A 22508-nucleotide genomic window follows, 5' to 3' on the forward strand; every position below is an offset into this window, starting at 1 on the left:
GTGGGTGAAGTGCTAAGTAACAGTATCTTGAGTTCAAACAGTACCACGGGGAACAAAAAAAAACACTCATAAACCCCCCAGTGTTTCAGGACATTGTGTAAACGCTACCATGTATGAATGTGAAGACGACTGTTATAACAAACAGCTAAAATAGGCTTATATTGTAATATAATAATCCCAAATAATATTACTGACGTGATGGCATTTCTGAAGAAGTGTATACTTTAACAATTTTGTTTAAATTTTTAAAAAGTAAGTTTACATTTTATTTTCTGCACCACCTTATGCACAACATGGTAAATGGACAATCAAATGCCTTTAACATTCAAGAACCAATGATGTGCTATTACAATTGAAAATTAATTATTGCTGCCTGCAATAGAAAGATATTTTTAACAAAATAATTTTGAATCTGTCTGCCAAAAAGTTTTATAATTTACTTTGCACTAGTGTTAAAGTATGAAGTCTAGTATAAAATGTAGATGGGTTACATTTTAATTATAGGCTTATGCATGCACATCTCTTTACACTCACTTACTAATTGGATGTTTACTAATCATCTGAGGTGGTAGGCCAACGAAAAAAGTGCCTAGGTATTGAGTAACGAACAGTGTAAAAGCACCATTCTGTGAGAGCATTATTAGATTCATTACACTCAGAAAAGTGTGGCTGACTAAACAGCAGTGGGGGATGACAAATAAAAAATAAATAATTGAATATACAGTTTAAATTAGATTTTTCTGGTTAATACATGTTAAAAATTCTAATACGTTTTCTGGTGTCACTTGTTAAAAATGTCTTTAAGAGAGTTCTCATTATAAAAAGTCTTTCTGGAGTCATTAAAAGCAGGGCAGTCCAGTAAAATGTGTTTTACAGTCCATGGAGTTTTACAGTGTAATTTATTGTTTTCCAGGGTATCCCACTCCTCTTGCCACTTGTTTAAAATATAATTGTGAATAAAAGGTCTCATCTCTGATGGAGAAGTTTGACATTTGTTCACAGCTTGTTTTAAAGCAGCTTTAGCAGCTGTATCATCTCGTTCATTCCCTGAAAGTCCAACATGTCCAGGTATCCAGCAAAAAATGATATGGTAAAGTTTGTTTTGGAGGTGGTGAACTTTAGTTAAAATATTTTCAAGCAAGGGATGATCACTCTTTGAAGATTCCATCTGTTGAAGACATGATTTAGAGTCTAAAAATAATGTTTTTCTTTTGTTGTGTATTTTCTATAAACTCTAATGATAAAAGTAGTGAGCGGGCTTCAGCTGTGAATATGGAGCATTCTTTTGGCAGCCTGATTCCATGACTTTGTTCCGCTGTCACCATTGCTGCTGCTACATTACTTTCCATCTTTAAGCCATCTGTGAAGATTGGTAAGTGTTGAGATCTTTTCCCCTACCAAGTTTATTCTAAAATGGAAATTCTTGAATCAAAATGACCAGAGAAATTCTTTTCATTCAAATTTCTTTAATTAAAATATCAGACGTCCACAATGAGTCTTTAGGTCTTTTAAAGTTGAGTTACATTTTTGCACATTTTAAAGCATTTTGGTAAATGGTGAGAACAAATCTTGCCTAAAACTTCACCTAAACACACAACAATTCGCATTCTTTACCTTTTCAACAGCCAATTTTTTTTCTAAATTTTAGCAAGAAAATACAATGAGGACAATAAATGTCTTTCATTTATCATGCCTCAAAACAAAGCAAGCACAAATTTTGTACAGCCAGACTATAAATGTATGCATAAATTGCAAGACTGTAAAACAGAAACTACAGAGCTGAAGTTTCAATTAAAGTTATTTTTATACATTTATGAAACCTCTACACAGTTGACCATTGTTGCCCGTATTTTCCTCAGAGATGGAATTTTCTTCTGCTGGAGTCCATCTCATGGCGCTGAAACATAACGCAGAAGTTAACAATGCATGACTAATACATAGTATAAATTACTGACAAATAATAATCATTACATAACAATGCAGGGCTACAGATTTGGACAGGTTACTTTAACCCTTGTAAAGTACATGTTGTTATCTGCCAGTGCAACTGCATTTGTTAGTGGTGGCTGAAACCAATAGCTATGTTTCTAATATATTGAATTTAACTGAAGTATCCCATAAAACATCTGCAACGTCAAAAAGAACTAAATCGTCACTTGATGAGAAACAGGTACAAAATATCAAAAAGAAAAATGAAATTTTCAAAGGTAGGATAAGCCACTGTGGCTACATTTCTTGCATCTCAGAAGACAAAACACAGTAAACTCGCAGAGGCTTTTGAAGGCTTGAGACCACTTTTTGGGAGTGCAGTAGCTCAACGCAGTTCTGGGAGGTAATAATATCAAACCCCTTTTTTTTAGATTGACCAAAACAGCATTTCAGATCAATGCTTCACAGAAGTTTGAAATATAGTTGCAGTGGTAGCCCGATTAAAACACCTTTTACCCAGAGCACATAAATGACCAACTACATGCGACAAACAAAAAATAATGTGATTTTTACAGAATTTTTTTTTTTTTATTGTTACTCTCTCAAGTTCAGGTTGCTTTATTGGCGTGACATTTTGTACAGTATGGCCAAAGCATTTTAGATATGTATAAAATATGTAATATATAAACATCATCAAATTAATAAAATATACTGCAAATAAGAAAAAAGAACTGAAAACAGAAATAAAAAGACAGTATCTCTATAAATCACAAGAGTAAAAAATGTAAACCATTTAAGACAAATGAGTTAATTAACCATTTCTAACGGTATACAAATATTTTGCTGCCAGTGTAGATACCATTTTGTCCTCTGAGTATATAGTGACGTTTTGAGTCATTTATATAACAGTGTTGGGTAAATTAAAAAAATAATAGATTACTAAAATAAAAATTACTACTGTAAAAATGTAATCATCACTAATTACTTTATGTAAAATTGAATCAGAATACTAATTACTTTACTTTGAAGTTACTTTTAAAACATAAATATACCTATAAAAACATAAAATAAACTGCAGCACTTTCAGTACTTTAATATTCACTGAAAAACATTACAATGGGTTGATCACAGCAGCTTAACATATTTAAATTACTTAAGGAGTTCGGCCTAAACCGGTTTGTCTTTTTTTTTAAACATAGAAGGAGGAAACTGGATACCTGTAGCCACTGACATCCATAGTATGAAAAAGTACTTCTGTGTTTGTCTGAGGTAATTAGTCTACCTAAATGTGTATATTCCAAAGTATGAAGCTGATCGATTAGTTCTTGTCGCGTGACTCACATTTCCGAGGCGCACCAGTTGAAACACACAATTGACCCTTCGCTAAGCCACACCAAAAAACCGGCACCCACCAATCATGGCAAAGCAACCGTAGCTACGCGCAGGAGGCCCGTCAAGCTTGAGCGTGTACTCATACTAAAAGTGTTGATACTATGATGTTAACAAATATTACAGAAACTCTAACCTTCTCACCTTAAACTACTGTCAACTAGGCTTGCCACGATAGATGGTGTTGACATCACTTTTCCACCGTGACATCGCCCCCACATTTGTTTTTTTAAAGTATTTTTTTTTATATTTATTTGAATTAAATAGAATATATAATTCTAAATAATTTACTAAATGAGAGAAATTATTTAAGACGAGAGCATGCACTATAATTATAATCTGAAGATAGCTAAAATGCATTTTATTTCATTATCACGTGAGGAGAATGAAAGGAGTCGAATTTACAGAAAGAGAATGGCGGACGATTTAGTGTCAAAACGCAATGTAAAAGCGCCTGTTTGTCAATATTTTGGGTTCAAACCAAATGCAAAAACAGAAAACATTAATGAGGCAATCTGAAAACTTTGTCTGACAAAGATGGCAGCATCTGGAGGAAACGCAACTAATTTATACACACACCTCAACGCACCTAGTAGGCTACTTGATGTTTAAATTATGGGTGGGTCGCGGGTAGATGAGATAAATAGCCATAAATACCCAACACTTACTCTCATTTTAAAAATCACGCCACCATCATCTCACAATGTTCAATAATATGTATTCTTATTTTTTATTAAAAGAAGTGATTTAGCAATGCCGCACCATTAATAAGCCAACTGCAGAGAAACAAAGCAAACATGGCGGCAACCGAAGTGATCACGTTTTCCAAAGTTCAGTGTTTTTTTCACTTGATTATTCTGCTTCTAATGTAAAAAATCAATAAAGAATAGACCAACAAGAGTGTATCTTTTGTGCGTTTCTTTTACTACTAAAGCCGCTCTCTTCAAAAACAGAAAGCTGCTTCGTCTATCTGGCAATATTTTGGCTTTTAATCCAATTAAAAGTTAATTTAGATGAGCCAGTATTTTAAAAATTGCAGTAAAGTAACTGTGATGTGCAGCCACACATTGAATCTGAGGTCTGATCTCATCTCCCTCTTACACTGTCATTCAGACATTGATACAGAAACCCAGAAACAAAGTCCCAAAACTGATGCTGGTACCAGCTGACAGGTAGAATAGAGGAAGCCTTTGCAAAATGTGTCAAAATACAGCACTGAAATTAACAGGCATAAACGTCTTTGAGCCAGAAAGTCTATCTGTAGGATATCTGTCAAAACGCATTCAGAGCCAATGTTATGTAGAAGTTGTGTCGCCTAATAATTATTTTAATTCTAATAAAATGAAAACCAAAATAAACAATTCATTGCATTTTTTGTTTGATAAAAAATATACGGAAACAAACAAAATCAAAAGGTGGCTAGTTTGAATTAATGTCTTTTAATATTAATAAAAATATGCTTAGCCACCAATAGGCAAGCCATTCAAAAATATAATAATTATATTTTTATTATAATTATAAATATAACAATTATATAATATAATAATTTTACTGTGTACTGGGTCATAGTCTCTATTTTACAATAAAAACTAAATGTTGCATGTCTCACTGTCATTTAAAATATGCAATTCATAACACACCAGGACTTGGTCAATAGACATACTGCGCACCACGTTATTGAACTCCAATATCTCTGAGGGAGATTATGTTACCTGATAGCCTATATTAACTTGAGAGATTTTACAAATAAAAGGTATTTTAAAAAGAAACAACATGCAAATAAATAAAACTAATCCCGTGGGGTTCAGCACTTGTCATCTTGTCAGTGTGCTGTGTAGTGTGTATAGCGCCCTTATGCAGCGTGTGTTGGCAATTCCCAAAAAGTATAATACGCATGCATTTATAAGCTATTTAAAAGCAGGGAACCCACCCCCACGGTGATACCAGTATTATCGGTGTTGTCACATGTTGATTAACCGGTGGGAAAATTTCCTCATCGTCACAACTCTACTGTCAAGTGTGTTTTTAGACAAAAAATCAAATGTTTTTAATATACTACAACTACAGCAAAACCAAATCAGTGTTGGTGCAAGCATCTGTAGAAAATAAAGACACCGAATGTAGATACTCTCAAAATGTTCATAGCCCTTAATAAATTCTCAAAAGTAAGATTAGGGATTCAGAACTGACCTTGTGAACCCACTCGTATTCCCCAAATTTTGAGTCAAAGGTTCCCTTCTGTAAGGAGCGGAGTTTAAGTGTGAAGCGAGGTCCTAGTTCTTGTATACCCACTTTCTTTTCATTCTTGAATATATACCTAATGGATGAAGAAGTTTATTTAGTCACGTAGAAACACATTTCACCCAGTTCAAATATTATTAAATGCTAAATATAAACAGAATAATTGGTCACACTTGGCAATGGGGTTAATTTAATGTTAGTAAATATAACTCAATATAATTCATTAAGTAAGATTTTATTTTACATCCCTATTACTAGCTAATACATAAAGCCAACAACAACCTTGCTAACTATTATTAAACAGCTAATTAGTAGTTTATGAAGCTAAAAGTCCCAGCTAATAGTTTGTTAATAGCGCAAATTGTACATTAAGATAAAGAGTGGCCTAAAATACATTAAATAATAGAACCATTACAAATGGCCTGAAAATTATTTAAATGTAAAACAAAATGATTCTTAACATGAGAGTTAAATCTGTTTCTCCACATTAAAACTAAAACTCACAAACCTTGATTTGGAATATTTTAACGTAAAAGATGAATTTCAAATACTATCCAAAAGAACATTTACCTGTGAAACCTGAAAAAGATAAAGTCTCTTTGATTGTGAAATGTGGCCACTTGACGGCCCACAAACTGTGGATCATGAGGAAACAGAGCAGCAAAGAGACGGCCAATGGAGTGACCAAGTCTTGTAGTGAAGTTGTTGAGAATGACTTCTGGGGAGTGTTCTGTTGGGTTTTTACCTCTTCTCTAAAGGAAAAAAAATAAAACAGGGAAGATTAAAGAGAGTTGACCCTTTAGAATGGTACAAAAATGCATATTGAACTCAAACTGAAATCCTAAATTTTAACAAATGCAGCAAACAAGGAGCAATGCAATTTCAATCAAATAAAATAAAAAACACTCACAAAACTAGTGCAATTTTCACTATAAATTACTCTTAGGCTCAAATTATACAGACAAAACACTTAATTTACTATATTCATCTAATATCTAAAAAACATTATGAAGAAGGAATAATGTAATTTTGCTGTATGACAAAATATACGTTTTGATCAGTTTGACAGTACTGAACTTTGTGAACAATTAACTAATAAATATACGTCTAATCAAAAATATAATGAAGATGTAACAGACCATACTTCATTTATTTCTCCCTATTTTTTGTCTAATTTCCAACGTATACAATCACATGCAAATTTATTAAAGGTGCAGTATACAAGTTTGACATCCAATGGTCGAACTAGGTGCTGCACTCCTGGATCAAAACACATGCCTGACTATCCAACTTAAAGGCTGATTTCAGTAATGTTCTTAATAAAAGCAACGGGATTTTGATTTTCAATAATAAAACATTTTTGTTCCCATACGGCCTTCTCCTGGATAGCAAGATAAGGAGACGCTCTGAAATTCCTGCTCCCTGTCAAGGACACCTGTTGAACTCTACAGGCTTACACACATACACACACATACACAGCTACGAATAGGCAATCCCTCCCTGTCCCCTTATCCAACGCCTTCATATGCTTTCACCCACTGGAGGGGTAGGCGGGTCTGTGACCAGCGCCTCCATGGCTACAGGACCAGATAGGGCTGTGACGGTCACCTTGATAACCGCGTCACCGCGGTGGTCAGTTGCCACCTCGGTTGTTCATTGCCACCGGCGGTAGTACGCACTTTATGCACTTTACGTAATACACACTTTACATCACGCACTTTAAAACACAAATTACCGTTATGTTGCCAAGGATTACATTTCTGTTAGAATATAACATTAGGCGCGATTCAGCAAGTTCAAGTTCAACCATAAATTTTGTTAGAAAAAAAAATCTCACATCTGGAAACATTTTGGATTTGTGCCGACCGAGAAAGGTGAACCAATTAATATGGATTATTTTTTAAAGTGTTAAAGTGTATTTTAATATTCACTGCTGAGAGTCCAAACACTAAAGAGCAAATCCATCGATACACAGCTCCACGGGTCCCGAACCATGCAAGCCAGTGGCGATAGACGGCGAGGGAAAAAAGCCACGTAGGCTAGCTAGTCAGCCGGGTATGAAGGAGGCATTTCCAAAAATGGGCAGATACAAAAGAGAAAGTGATAAATGGAAGACATTGACGAGAAATGGAGCAACATAATTGGTAACTTAAGTTAAGGGCGCACGGCTCCGCAGTGTAAAGAAACCTGCTTTCCGAGAAATGCGGGCGGCGGAACAGAAGCAAGAAACCCTCTCTCGCATGGTTGTGAAAAAGTAGCCTATCTGTGCATTTGCGCTACAAGCACACCGTGTGAATGTGTATTGCTGGAAACATTATAACCTCATTCTTCACTTAAACCGGACAAAGTCAACATGTTAGTTTTTCTGGCAAATAATTTAAAATATGAATACAAAAGAAGAGAACCTACACTGTTTTTTATAAACATCTGACTTATTTTGTTTCTAGTAGGGTAATATTTTTTTTACTTATGTTTATTAGTATTTATATTATTACTGATTAGTAAAGTGCCATTTAGGCTATTTGTGAAGATCTTAAAAATGTAACGTTTAATTGTTACTATTATTATACGGTTTCAAGCAGTTAAAGTTATTTAATATTTAACTACAATATTTATAAACAGTATTGTGTTGTTTTATTAACGAAAGGTAAAAAATGAACACATACGTTTATACAAATGTTTTATTAATTAATATTTAATTAAGTCATAAGATATTCCTTAAATTTTACATAAAAAGGTAAATTAACTTAGGTCGGATACGTTATTTGTTGGTGGGACGAGAGGAAAAATCACAAGAAAAAACTTGTGAAAAGGACGCAATAAAAAAATGCAAGCTCCTAATCATTCTTCACAATCGCATTCGTACATGCAATAAGCCTAGGCTATATTGCGTCGACAAGAACAAGCCCTAAAACAAAGTCTAAAGAGAGAATTAAAATTAGTTAATATATTCTCCACAATGCCTTCACAATGTCGTGATCTTTTCTGAAGAACAGATAATGAATGTTATAGCCCTCTCCCGAGCCAGGTTATCATCTGCTTTTTTTCCTTCTCGCTACAAATAATACAGTATCAGCGTATGATTTCTTTCCGTTTTATTTCAAACAACATAAATGTTTAAAGTTTTGTATTGCATATATATTTTTAAAGATTATCATTCAGCCTGCCTGCAGTGCATACGAGAGGTTGATGCGGCAAATCCCCTTTACTCATGCTACCTATTTCATATATGACACTGTAAACTTGACTTCGCAGGAAGATCATCTTTAAACTCAAAATATATTTTTAATAATAATGAATATAATAAATTATAATATTGATTATAGTGTAGTCTACTGTGCAGTGTCCAACAAAACATTTTTATTAGGTTACTCTAATAGATCTGACCCCTAACTGAAAACGAATGTGAAAATGACAGGCAGTTACGTCACTGCAAAAATTTATTTAACAGCAAATTTCTTTTGCGTTTTTTCCCCTTTAGAGGTCAAGAGAGTTGTATTTAAAGAATTATTTAACTAAAACATGAAATGAATGCCCAGTTCTTTCCCATGTGAGTTTAGTGTGCCTCCGCATGTGCGTTTAAAAGGCTACAGGCCCACCCTGACCTGACGTGGGGACCAGATCTCTGCACTACTGCTTTAATTTCACAATTGTCATAGTTTCATTGCATTTTCATATGGTAAAATATCTAAATTTATGTTCTGAAAGTAGTAGGAATGACGGGAGTGTTAGTAATTAATGACTTTCACTTTTGAGTGAACTTCTGTCACGTATTATTTTAGTATGATTGATCAACATCAATCTTTTATTATGATAAGACAGTAGAGAGTTCCGACAGGAAAGCATTGGGAGCAGAGAGAGGGGAAGAATCAGCAAAGGACCTAGAGCAGGGAATCGAACTCGGGTCACCACGAAGCTATTGGCACCGACGGCTTCATTGATTCTTAAAGGTTTGAAGGGATGTAAATTTATATAATCTATATATAACTGAAAAGTTGTTTTTAGGTTGTGACGGACCTTAAAATGTCTTGGTTTCCTACACCCTGTCTGTCTCCAAAGTAATGTAAATTTTATGTTTTACAGCACAGCTGTGTATATTGTCTTCTCAAGTCTGTCCTCATGAAAAAGAAACCCTTTTGTTAATTAACTTGTGTGGTCAGTAGCTGGGCCGGTACCTAACACCTATATGCCAATTTAACCAGCTGACTCCAAAACTGAATTTGCATGCTTTGTTTAGCCATCTCTCTTCCTCCTAAAAACACAATACTGACATGACATCTCTGTCTCAAATTAGACTTGTGATAAAGCTCGCAGATTGCAGACCTCCAGTAGGCTCCTGCAGACACATGGACTTCTTGAAGACGCTGTATGACTGCAGATTAACCAACCCGTTACAATAAAGGAATTCTGCTTGTTTTCGAGTCTCCTGGACTGGGTTCTCTCTTCTCTTCTTCTTTATCATTTTTTTTACAACAGGTTGCATTCAGTTGTCGAGATATTATGATCAACAAATGGGTAAATAATAAACCACTTGGCTAAAAGCTTCCTTTCTGCAATATTTCAAAAGTCAGTGAAAACACTACAAATATTTTGCTGAGGGATGCAAACTTCTGTGTTTGACTGAAAAAAACCTGTAATTCCTATAGCACTCTTTACATTATGTTAACGATTTTAGAAAAATGTTATATTGTGTGATAAGGACCAGAAAATGTCTTATATTGTCTTATAGATTGTTCCAAATTTCCTAGCATTCAAATTCAGAAACAACAACAAAAAATATAACTTACCTTCATTTCTTTGCGAAGGCGAACACTACTGACTTTGAAATGTGCAGTTGGCCCATCGGGAAGGTGACAAAGAACCATACCATCTGTAACACTTTAAGTGATGGAACGTATTTTAGGTAATATATCCCAATACCCCACCAAGTACAAAATACAAACATTTCTTAAGAAGATCTTAACAGTGGTAACATTGATATCTGAGAAAAGGATACTTGGCACTTTTCGGTCTTCATTAATCACCATAAGATACGTGAAACCCCTTGATATACATTGTGGAATGACTTTCTTCAGAGCCAGACCTCTTCTGTAGTACACGTATGCATGTGGGATTACTGTTGCCAATTGATCGCAAAATCTCACCGTCCTCTGAAACCAGGTACACAAATACAATATTAAATACCAATTCTGAAATGCTTATTTAGTAAAAGAATGACATAAAATATGAATGAATAATATAAATGAACTCACTCCTCTGGGCCTGTCTGAAGTGGTGATGAGAACTTTAGGATTTGTAAGCCGATTGAAGTAAGCCGAGAACTCATCAGTTCCTTCATCAAAAGCCACCTGGATTTAAAAAATAAAAAAGGGTTCAATATTGTAAATGAGGTCTAGAGAATCACCAGCAGATTTAACGGGGTTTGAGAAAAAAAATAAATAAATCACCTCCTCATCCTCTGGATTGACTGTAGTTTCATCGTATATTCTCTGGTTTTCTATTGTCTTGGGAACTTCTTTAGGTGGAGCCTGAAAGAGAGAAAACATTAAACACCATAAAGAATATATAAAAGAATATGTAAAGGATAACTATACTACACTAATAACCATACTACTACACAAAAAAGGATGACAGTCATCTTCTTGCAGTAATGTAAAATATTTCTGATGCAATTAGGGATGCTCATAATAATCGATTTACTGTAAATCCAAAGGGTGAGTTTGTAACCTATTAATGGTATCAGTTAAATGATTAAAAAATATTATTTTATATATATTTTAGTTTGGCTGTATAAGGAGCCGATCGAATGTGCTTTTTGCATTAAGAGGGGTATCTTTTGAATAGTTTACTAACGGTTGCAAGTGTTTTGTACGCGGCTCTACTCAGACCAGCAGTGTGTGTGTTGTCAAGACAACTTCAGAGAACTTTTAAAAGAGCATGGTTTCCGCTACATTCATTCTTTAATGGCAGGGACCAAAATGCATCCCTTCACGGCTAAATTACAGCATCCCATTGAAAACATTCAGTCATTGTTGTTATTGTTTTTAATAGCGGATTATAATTGCATATAATCGTTGGATTATAAACGTATTAAAAAATTGGATTATAAACGTATTAAAAGGTAAGAGAATTATAACAGCGCAAACTTTTCTGTAACCATATAGTGCTGTGCATTATTTGTTAAACCCTTAAAGGTTACGTGCTGACTGACTGACAGGTGCACGATGCATGAGGCCAGCAAACACGACAGAGCTTTCAGTTAGGATTACAACAGCTTATAAAATTATAATTTATTTATAGATAAAGGTCTGTGGTTCTGCATATAATGACTTTACCTTGCTGGAGTTTATAGCTGTTTCACTTTACTTTAGGATGCATTAATGCCGCTCTCTAGGTCTATTGGAGAAATTCATAAATATACCTTGCAAATCTAATAATTGTTGGAGACATACTCACTACACAAACGCGCCAAATCGCATTTCAGCAGGTTTTATTTGAGAGCGCATAAGAAGATCTGCGCTTGAGCAGCGTATATTTGAGGGGGCGTGCAAGAGGTTTTGTGCACAAGCAGAACAAATCGGCACCAAGCACACTGCTATTGCACAAAAATACGATCTCAGCTTGTAATACTGCGCGCACATGACATTTCTCCATTTGTCATTGAAATAACGCCATGTGTAGTTGGTAGATTTGTGTAAAAGGTCTGCTGCCACAACTGGAAAAAAATCCCAGAGGAAACACTGAAGATGTAGGAGTGATTGCTCGCTGTTTCAAGTTATCCAGAGCTGTATGACTTAACAAATCTTGAATATCACAATATTATTAAATATTACAATTTTAACAACATAGACAGCAACACTGTTGCACAATCCTTACCCAGCTGATTCAGTCGTTTCATAGGGACATAAAAAAAAGAGAACTGCTGCTTTTTTCCTTCACTTTTTCACTTTTTTTTTGGAATGGAAAAGTGCGTTTGCTGTATTCGGCCCCTTGTTCAACTGCACCACATATTTGTTAACTCGCGGGACGGTAATTTGTAACCACACATGCCTACAGACATATTTGCCAAAGAAGCAAAATGGAAAAAAATATTGCTGTTTGTTACAGACGAGTTGATACCAAACCAGCGCTGATGCTGACTGCCTCCTGGATCTGCGTCATAAACACAACAATAGGCTTTAGCTTTCATTTTACAGATTATAAAGCATGTATGAAAATTAATGCAATATTACATTGAAAGGTTCACAAAGCCCTTCAGTACTTTTTTGGGATTTTAACAGATTTGTGTGTATTGAGCATCAGTTAAGACAACATTAGCACCTGTCAGCTTTAATTGTAGGGTAAACTGGATAATTTGAGCTTTTGTCAGCTAATTTCATCTTCCGGGTTTAAAATGATTTTTGGGGCAGGATCAAAATCGGCAACGAATCGCAAAACTGCAAGTGCAAAGATGATGCGTTGGTCTCTCATTATTACTCATAGCGGAGTTTTCTTATCCTATGAGAAGAGCCGGCTTCTTAATTATTCATGACTGCGCCTGCTTTCCGAAGGCAAAACAGACCTGCCACTGCCAAGCTTTGAGACACGGACCCACGGCACACTGTATTAGCCGTTCATAAAGGGTCGTATGTGTTTGTTTCCATGATCCACAGGGTTTATTGGATGTTTTTCCCCGCAATGCTGTCAGGGTCGAAACAGCAAAGCTGTTTGTGTGCAGCAAGCATTTTTGTTGGGAGAGCAGTAAAAGAATTGGAGAATGACGGGCGTTGTCTTTTATCAGGAGTTTTTTCACATTTAGACACATCGCGGTGCTGCTGTGTTTGCCTAAGTCCTCTAGATTACCAAGAGGGGTAATGGTTAAAATAGGCAGGGCAAGACACCTGCTGCACTGAGTCTGCATTCAGACCTATGATTCAGACTGGGGATTGTGGGAAAAGTCCTCATTTAAAGTGTTTATATGAACACGATTATCTTTATAATGACATACATTTTGGTTAACAAATGTAGCAGGGCATTAAATTACTGTTTATTTCATTGCATTTTAACTTTGTAAACTATAATATCATGCGTTTTCTCACGGTTTGAGTCTCATTTTTATGAGCCGACTGAAAACAGTTGACCAGTAACCGCTAATATCCGATTAACGAGTGGCGGTTGTCGGTTAGCAAAATTAACCGAAATGAGCATTCCTAGATGCAATTAAGCTGGGCAATTAAAATGATATACAACTGCGAGTAATATTTTGTCCAAATTTATGCCAGAGCTTCTTCTATTAGGAGTTTTAAATGTGAATTTGAAATCTGAACTTCTGATTTCATGTGAAAATTAGACTTAGGGTGCTTTCACACCTACACTTTTGTTTCGGAACGTATCTCGTTTGCCCAGTTAGCACGGTTCGATTGGCATATGTGAACAGGGCAATCGCGCTCTGTTCCGCGCCAAAGTAATCGCTCCGAGATCGCTTGAATGAGGTGGTCTCGGCTCGATTGAAACGAACCCTGGAGCGGTTCGATTACAGTGAGAAAGCGATCCGATCCGAGCGCGGTTATATCACAGTGTTTTATGGATATGTAATAGGCTTACGGCTATATAAAGAGAGAATTATGAGTAGGGCGGGAAGTTTCGCGAGTCTCCGGATGCCCGCAAATGAGTGATGATCTCCCGGTAATCTCGCGTCTCCCTCCCGGTCCTCAAATAGGCATCGTCGCGCACCCTTCTCACCCCTCCCCACCGCGTCTCTCCTTAGACACGTCGCGCGCGTGCACCTTGTCAATCACCACCAAACCACCACCTCTCCTGACAGCTGAGCGGGACGCTGCAAAATAAACCCTGACACTCTGACCAATGTGAGGAGAGTTCACTCGCACGTGACTTGTTTTATCTCTTTTGGTCCGATTGGAAACTTTGCAGTGTGAAAGCGAACCACTCCAAGAGCAAAGAGCAACAATGTAACATTTATAATCTCTGTTTCGGAACAACTGAATCGATTCACAGGTGTGAAAGCACCCTTAATGTCTTGAATGGCTCTATTTGGAAAGAATAGACCCGGGTTTCTCAGTAGAGAAGTAATCATAGTTGGGCAAATTTAATGGCAGCTAGAAGAGAAAACAGCATCAAATTTACTGTCCTGCCCCATAGATGCTGCATTAAAAAACACCTCAGATAAGCTTTAATTTGTTTTTTGTTTTTTTGTAATTTGACGCAAAAAAAGATATAATACATATATAAATACAAATACATTTATTTTTCTATTTTTTTATCAAAATAATAAAAACGTTTTAGCATTTAAGACACTGATGACCATTAAACGAGTCTTAACAGTTTTGTGAAAAAGTTCCAATCATGATTTTTAGAATGATTGGCTTAATTTTGTAGGAGAGTGCATCTGTAAAATCAAAACAAAGACATAAGTTGAATAAATAGTGCTTTTTGCTTTTCAGATTAGTACAACAGCATTCAGGTACAGAAACTGAATAATCAAACATAACACCATATAGTCTTCTGTATATGAATATAATATTCGTTAAAACTACAAACATTTTTTGCACCCAAATGCTTTAACTTGGAATGTTTAAGCAGTGAATGCATGCAAAAGCTAAACTTTTACTATGTCTCAATTTTACAATTAAATTCACAAAACACATGCATTAAAAACTGTAGTGCCTGCTTGATTATAACCACTGCTTGTCATTGAAAATCTTGTGATGTGACTACTGTAGACTTGCACAACAAGGCAATGATGCAAAACAAAATATTGTTAGTCTATTTATAGCAAGAATTTACTTTTTTTTTTTTTTTACAAATCATTTATAGTATCTCAAAAACTCACAATATATATATATTTTTTCATATTAATTGTAAATTAGCTTGACAAATACTGAATAACTGACTGATTTCTGTGCTAAATGTTTACACATAAATTACAGCAGGGCTCTACAGTGCAACCATTTTAGTCATATTTGCGACAAAAACTTGTGTGCGCGCGACCAAGAAAAAAATGTTAAGGCGGATGTATGCGACTGACCTGATCGAAAATTTTAAAAACTACAGCTCCCAAATTCCCTTACATATAAGTGACCCATTATGTTTTGAGCCACAACTATTACTTTGGCTCAACAAACTTAATTATAACTGTCAGATGATCTCCGCATAAAACTCCTGATGGAGAACAAAAATCCTGATGGAGAACATTTGGGCTGCTGGTGCTTCTCTTCTGAGATTGAATGGGAGAACACAGCTGTATCTCTTCTCAACAGAAGTGAAGCTCAAGGATCAACACATTTCCCTATGCTCGAGATGACATCTATGATCATTAAGGATTAACCAATTGACGTGATCAGTTAAATGATTTAAAATCTTATTTAAGTCATATTAAACATTTTTCCAGCAAGCTATTTTTAACAGGTTTGCAATGAAATGTCAGGGCTCGAAATTTTGACCATTTTGGTCGCATATGCAGCCGAAATTTTATCTATGCGACCTCAAAATACATTTGGGAGCATTTGTGCGAGTGCATAAAATTGTTGCGTGTGACCAGTTTTTACTGCAAAATGTTTAGCACATGCACGGTTTCGGGAGACATTCACGCAGAATGCGTCTTTGCACTTGAAACGCAGTGCTCAGGAATAGTTTAAAACAGTTGTCATGTCAACTTCTGCAGTAAACAAAGCCAAGCCCATAATGCTTGCCCGCCTTTGCGTTCTTCCTAATGGCCCACTGCTCTAGAATTGAATGCAAATGGATTGGTTAATGTCAGCTGTCAATCACAATCACTCATTCAATGCCTTCTGGCTTGGGATGACAGGGAGAGCTACTACCCCGAAAAATTGTAAAGCGGTGAAGATAAGAATGAAAATAACACTTGACAGATTTTTTTTAAGAAACCATGGCATCTAAAGTTACAAATAATGACAAATCTTTGAATATGAATATGAATGACACATTTTTGAATATGAAACAACACATATCAGGATATAAAGCACTATTTTATCTTTTATCTTTTATTTTTACTTTTATCTTTGTATTTTTATCATTTTATTTTTGTTAATTAAATTTTTTTTTTGTCTTTATATTAAACTAACAAGCTATAGACAAATTCTTGCTTGACGTTTTAGAAAATATTTGCTTAGCTACCCAGTATATATTAAAGGAGTAATCCACTATGATATCATATTTTAAACTTTAGTTGATGTGTAATGTAGCTGTGTGAACATAAACAACATCTCTGAATGTAAAAAGTTTTAAGTTCAATGCAAAGGGAGACCTTGGTTTTTACAGAGTTAGCTTAGCAAAGCCTACAATGAATGAATTTTGGAGACTACAAAAAAATACTTCCGCCCTCTGTGAGATCACACAGGTTCGTTTACTGCGCACCCACACTGCGCAGCTAAGGGCAGTGGCCTGAGGCGCTGTAACATAATAGCAGAGATAAAGCTAAAAATGCGTCTAAACACGGCTGTTTCCACAGAGCTTCGTCTGTTTCTGTATTTGGGCTTCCAAAGGACACAACACAAAGACAGAAGTGCTTACAGTTTAAAAAACAAAACAGCTCCAGAATCTCTCCCAGTTCAGTGCTGGATTCGGCTAAAATTTTCTTAAAGCAGAAGCTGTGAACTACAACCTGTAAGTGTTTTTATTTGTTAAAATTGATCATGACATGTTCTGTGTCTAGCGTTAACAGTAAGCTGTGGCAACAATGTAAAAAATGGGAAATGCTGCTTTGCACCACAAACGATTTAGCTACAAATTCATATTTATCAGTCAAACTGCAGTAAACACACACACACACTCCACCAGCACGTTCGTGTCTCTATGTGTGTGCGCGACTTCTCTATGTGCGTTTCACATCTCAGATAATAAAGTCGCAAAAGATATGTGGATGTTTCATATTACTTACACCTGCATATTCGGGATATATGTAAAAGAGAGAATAAAGAGATTTGGAGAGGGATTATTAAGTAAAGCTGGCATCAGATGATTTAGTTTTGTCTGCATCAGACCTACAGGAAAATATCAGGCTATATTTTAATAAAGTAATATATTCAATAAAAAGCTGATTATTTTACCAACAATGTCAATAGAAGCCTATTGCAGAATTCAAAGAAAAATCTTAATTTTAAAAATGAAAGGACAATATCACAACGAATGCTCAAAGAATGCTTAAACCGCAAGCTTGTTTTTAGTACGATTGTGCCATCTGTCATGTGTAGTCTACCTATAGGTCTGTTATTTTTTACTAAAGAAGATTATTATATTATTTGAGTTTAGCACCAGAGCTATAAAAACTACTCATTTCGGCTAATTTTGCCAACAGACAACCACCGCTCGTCAACCAAATATTAACCGTTAACAGATTAATATTAAAATAATATTTATTTAAAAAAAAAATACGTGCCTATTTTGTGACGCATTAAATATTGCATTTTAAAATACTAAATTATTTTAGCGTGCAAACAGCATACAGAACAGAGCATATTCACGCACCTGCATTTCAGCAGCAAAACAAAAAAAGAATAAATAAAATAAATCCTGGTCTAGATCTTTTTCAATTAAATTACTCATTTATATTGCAAAACGAAAACACTGACTGAATCCTTTTTAAGAACCGGCATATTCTGTTTGTCCAATCATGTTTTTTTCTTTCTTTAAATAAAAATATTAGGGTACCTCAAATAGATCGCTCCACAGAAAATATGCATTTAATTAAGACTCTGCTGTTAGTTTTAAATGACAAAACCTCTGTAAACATTTTTATTAGAAGTCATTAGTTTAAAGATTATGTCTCAATTATGATTATGACTTATTTCCTGTCTCACTGGCGTTTCACTTGTTCAAGCGCTGCCTGTAATGAAAGACAATGACAATGAACCTTAAGGTTCTATGTTGACTTTTTGTAAAGTATTGGCTACTACATAGCATATAACAATTTTGTTGTTTACATATGATATTGCATTAATTTGCTTACATGTTTTTTAAGCGGTAAAATGAAAGCCTCAGTTTGGTGCAAAGTTCATATGCAAACATCAAGAAAAACTATGGATTTGTTTGATGATAGATTAGGCATGTAGGCTATTTAAAATGTTATATTATATAAGAACTATTAATACCTGTAATTTTCCAAATGGAAAAAAAGGTTGGTTTGTTGGTTGAACACTAAATCATCGTATTTATTAAGTTTATGATGCGGCACCATGCAGCACAGAGGAGATCAGCATCAGAGTTGGTTTGTCAAACTGTGACCAGAAATATCCTTATTTCATTTTGCTTCTTTGACAACATACATCTAGGCACGTGTGGTTGCACGTCACTGTTCTGCACGCGCTTTTCAATTCCAAAAGCGGAGGCGCACCACACTGATTTATTGATGACAAGAAAAAAAGGAGTTCGGTACTCCTTTTTTATGCCACTAGGAAACGACGGAATCAACTGAGCTGTATTGTGCATGAGTTTTCCTGTCAGTGTTGTTAAAATTGCAATTTTTAATAGCATTATGATATTCAAGCCTAAAGTCATACAGCTTTGAATGACTTGAAACAGTCACAAGTCTCTCCTCCATCACTAAAAGTTCGCCGTAATTTTCTTGACAACACAAACACTGCTTTCACCTCAAAGAAAACCCAGCCCCTGCTTTCATTTGATTGAAGAAAGAAGAAGAGCGACTGAGGTAACACGTTTTTTCCACTCGAGCGCACATAGCGCGCAACAGCAAAACGTTGGTAAACCATTCAGGAGATGCACATGTCAGTCTCAATGCAAAAAGCATGTTTGCTGTGATTGGCCCCTTATGCAGCCAAACTTTGAAAACATAAAAAAAACAATATTTTTAATTGTTTAACTGGTACCATTAATCGGATACAAACGCAATGGTTAATCGGTTATTTTAAGCATCCTTACTTGCATCCCTACTGCGCACAGTATCTGGATCGGTTACAAAAAATGGTATGGGTGCATTCCTAATAAGTATGATTTACTTCTCTTTTGGGAAACGATTTACACATTTTATTCAATGTGTAAAAGCTTAAAGATTTATTTTGATTTGAGAATTTTTTCTGCATGTTTTTTTTTATCTTCATTTTATTATAAAACATTTAAATGTTTAAAATCTGATTTGCCTTAATAAACTATTCCATGTTAACACTCAAAGGCTTTATTGTAATTTTTTTCTCAATGAACAGACAATTTACTTAACTAATAACACAAAACATAAAGCATGTATAGCTCTGGGCTCAGAAGGTTCTCAAAATATAATTTTATCCTACATATTTCAAAGGAAAACAAAGGTTTAGGTTTAGGCTGGTTGTTAAATGCACAGCTTCTCTATAAAAAGGTGAAAAAACACCTGCAAATTCTGACAAGGATCAAACCTTAGGCAGGTAAGGAAAAGTAAGGTGACACGTTACTTTCCATAAAAAGTAACTAATTAACATACTTACTTTTTATGGGGAGTAACTTATATTGTAAAGCACTACATTCAAACGTAACGTTCCCCAACACTGTTTACAACTAAAGACATATACCATACATACCTTATCACCAAGAGCTTTTCTTTCTTTTTTCTTTTTTTTCTTCAGTTCCATTCTTTTCTGAAAGACATAAATGACAGCTTTACAAACATAACATGATCTGAAAAATGTTTGACAAGTGACAGAGCTGTGAACTTTGATGTTTTAAAGCTGTGTCAACCCTAGGTGAGCTACTAAGTTATACGTACAAAAAAGTAGTGTTTGGTCTTGAGCATAGAGGTGAGCATTTCTTCCCATATAATATTGAGGTAATGTATGTATTTATTCACATATTCGAACTTTCTCTTTGACAATATAATTTCTGAAAAGTATTATTTGCAAATTATAAATAGTTAAATCATATTAGCAGCCAATGAATAACAAAATAAAACATTCTTTATAGTGCTAATGTTGTTTTGAAGTCACTAGTGGTTTTATAGTCACACATTCATTCAGTGACAACTTGTGACAAGTTCCTTATATTGTTCATAGTGCTAATGTTTCGAAGGCATATTTACATGTGATTTCTGACCGAATATTCAAAGTAACGTTAACGTTACCATGGTAAACAGCATAGGGAAAATGTTCAACTGCCGAATAGTCAAGTGTCTTGCAAGTTAGCTAGAATTTAAAACACAGCCAATATGTAGGTTATCACCTTTCTTTTCTCCTCTTTGAGTTTAAGGAACATCGTATGTCTGCGCTGCTTATTTTTGATCTCAGACACGCTGAAAGTGGGAGGAAAACACGGTCCTGAAGCTGACTTTTCTTCTTTTACTTCACACTCCGCCTGGTCCATCTCTTCCACTGGCGCTTTAACGGCTTTCATCGTTCGCTTTAGTTTCTTTGTTTTGCTCTTTTTTTTAGAAACATGTCCCGAAGATGTTGAATCTGTACAATCCATTTTCAGCTGCCACTGTCTTCACACACATGTGACAGAATCTTCACTTCCGGTACAAATGGGGATTCTTCTTTGATGTTTAACGGAGGTTGTCATCAAACTTGGTGTACTACCGCCCTCTTCTGTACTGGAGTCGGAGTGCGGACCAGATTCTATATGGGGCGTCTGCAGACTTGGATCTAGGCAGTTTTACGACCAAGGCAGTTTTACGCCCACAGCTTTACGCCCCTGTTGTTCCTAATGCGTTCAGTAGGGGGGATGAAAGATACATGACCACATAATACATTTGAAGTCAACGCTCCCAGATTATAAAATGTCCTGTTAATAAATATATATAATTTTAATTAGATTACGCTAAATATGAACGCTAGATTATGTATCATAAAATGAGTTACAAACTCATTATAAAATATGCAGAATTGATACACTCACCAAATAATTCCAGATTTGCAAAAGCTATTGCAAATTAATTTAGATTAATTTAATTAAAAAAATTAAAAACACAAGTTGTTGGATACTGTAATGGTTAATTGTAGCCTAGCTATGCGTTTTCATATAGAGATATGCATTTGTTGTATTGTTTATATTTAAATTTGCATTTTGAAAATAACAAAATGATAACCAAACAATATAGTGTAATATGGAGTAATGATATGCTTTGATAAGAATGCAGAGGTATTGTTACAATAAATATTATGAAAAAATAAGGGATAAACAATATGATTGCATGTGCAATGCAAACTTCATTGGTAATATATAAAATGTACTGTTTCGCTATATGAACAAAAATGAGTAGACCATTTATAATTGTGAGTTTCTATATGCATTTATAGATATATGAGTTTAATTGTTTAAACTAGAACAGGATTGTATTATATTGATTGTAATTGAAAGCAATGCAATTTTAAAATTTAAAATAAAATCAAATAAATTTTCAGATCTGTTTAGATTTATTTCAATATTTAAGAAAGTCAAATTTGGAGGAATAATGTAGTGTAGTTGAAGTGTAGATTTGGCTGACAACCCAGACCATGCAAGTGTATTGTCTAATCTATGAGAAAATATATATTTTTAAATAATTATAAAATATATAATAATTACTTCCTTGCTGAGACAAAAAAGTAAAAGAAAATTAGCCTACATAACACACTTTCTTATGTAGGTTAATGTTCTTTTACTCTTTTGTTGATGTAGAACATGTAGCTGGCCTGCACATTAGCTAAAATTGAGTCAAACTAACACACTGCTGTTATACTACACCAATTTGTTTGTGTTGACATACACTCATATCGACCTTAATCTAATAAAAAAATAGGTTTAAGTTTTATGTTTGCTAATGTTTTAAACACGTATTTAACATAGATACCTCCTCATGGTGTCGCGTTTGGTTGGGTGTGATAAAGTTCTGGAGGCTTAAAATAATACTGTACTGCCTCCCTCTACTGGACACAACAGGAACAACAGGGGCGTAAAACTGCCTGGGCCGTAAAACTGCTTAGGCCGTAGATCTGTCTGGATCAGTAATAGGAGTTACTCTGTGTTTGGTT

General features: G+C 35.0%; 1 protein-coding gene and 1 long non-coding RNA gene across 3 annotated transcripts in view; one reads left to right on the forward strand and one right to left on the reverse strand.

The window, feature by feature from the left end:
• LOC147841737 (uncharacterized) overlaps positions 1–22508 on the forward strand; it is a 133822-nt gene that overhangs the window by 60770 nt on the left and 50544 nt on the right. The gene's annotated exons all lie outside the window — the stretch shown is intronic.
• rpf1 (ribosome production factor 1 homolog) lies at positions 1454–21017 on the reverse strand. 2 transcript variants are annotated; one of them, NM_001002160.2, is given in 9 exon segments: positions 1454–1897; positions 5509–5635; positions 6130–6311; positions 10347–10429; positions 10556–10709; positions 10812–10907; positions 11007–11087; positions 20085–20141; positions 20719–21017. In NM_001002160.2, coding segments are annotated over 9 exon segments (1068 nt in total). In that variant the 5' UTR covers positions 20965–21017; the 3' UTR covers positions 1454–1855.

This window comes from Danio rerio, chromosome 11, assembly GCF_052040795.2.
Source record: "Danio rerio strain M-AB ecotype USA chromosome 11, GRCz13ab, whole genome shotgun sequence".
In the NCBI taxonomy this organism is placed as follows: Eukaryota; Metazoa; Chordata; class Actinopteri; order Cypriniformes; family Danionidae; genus Danio; species Danio rerio.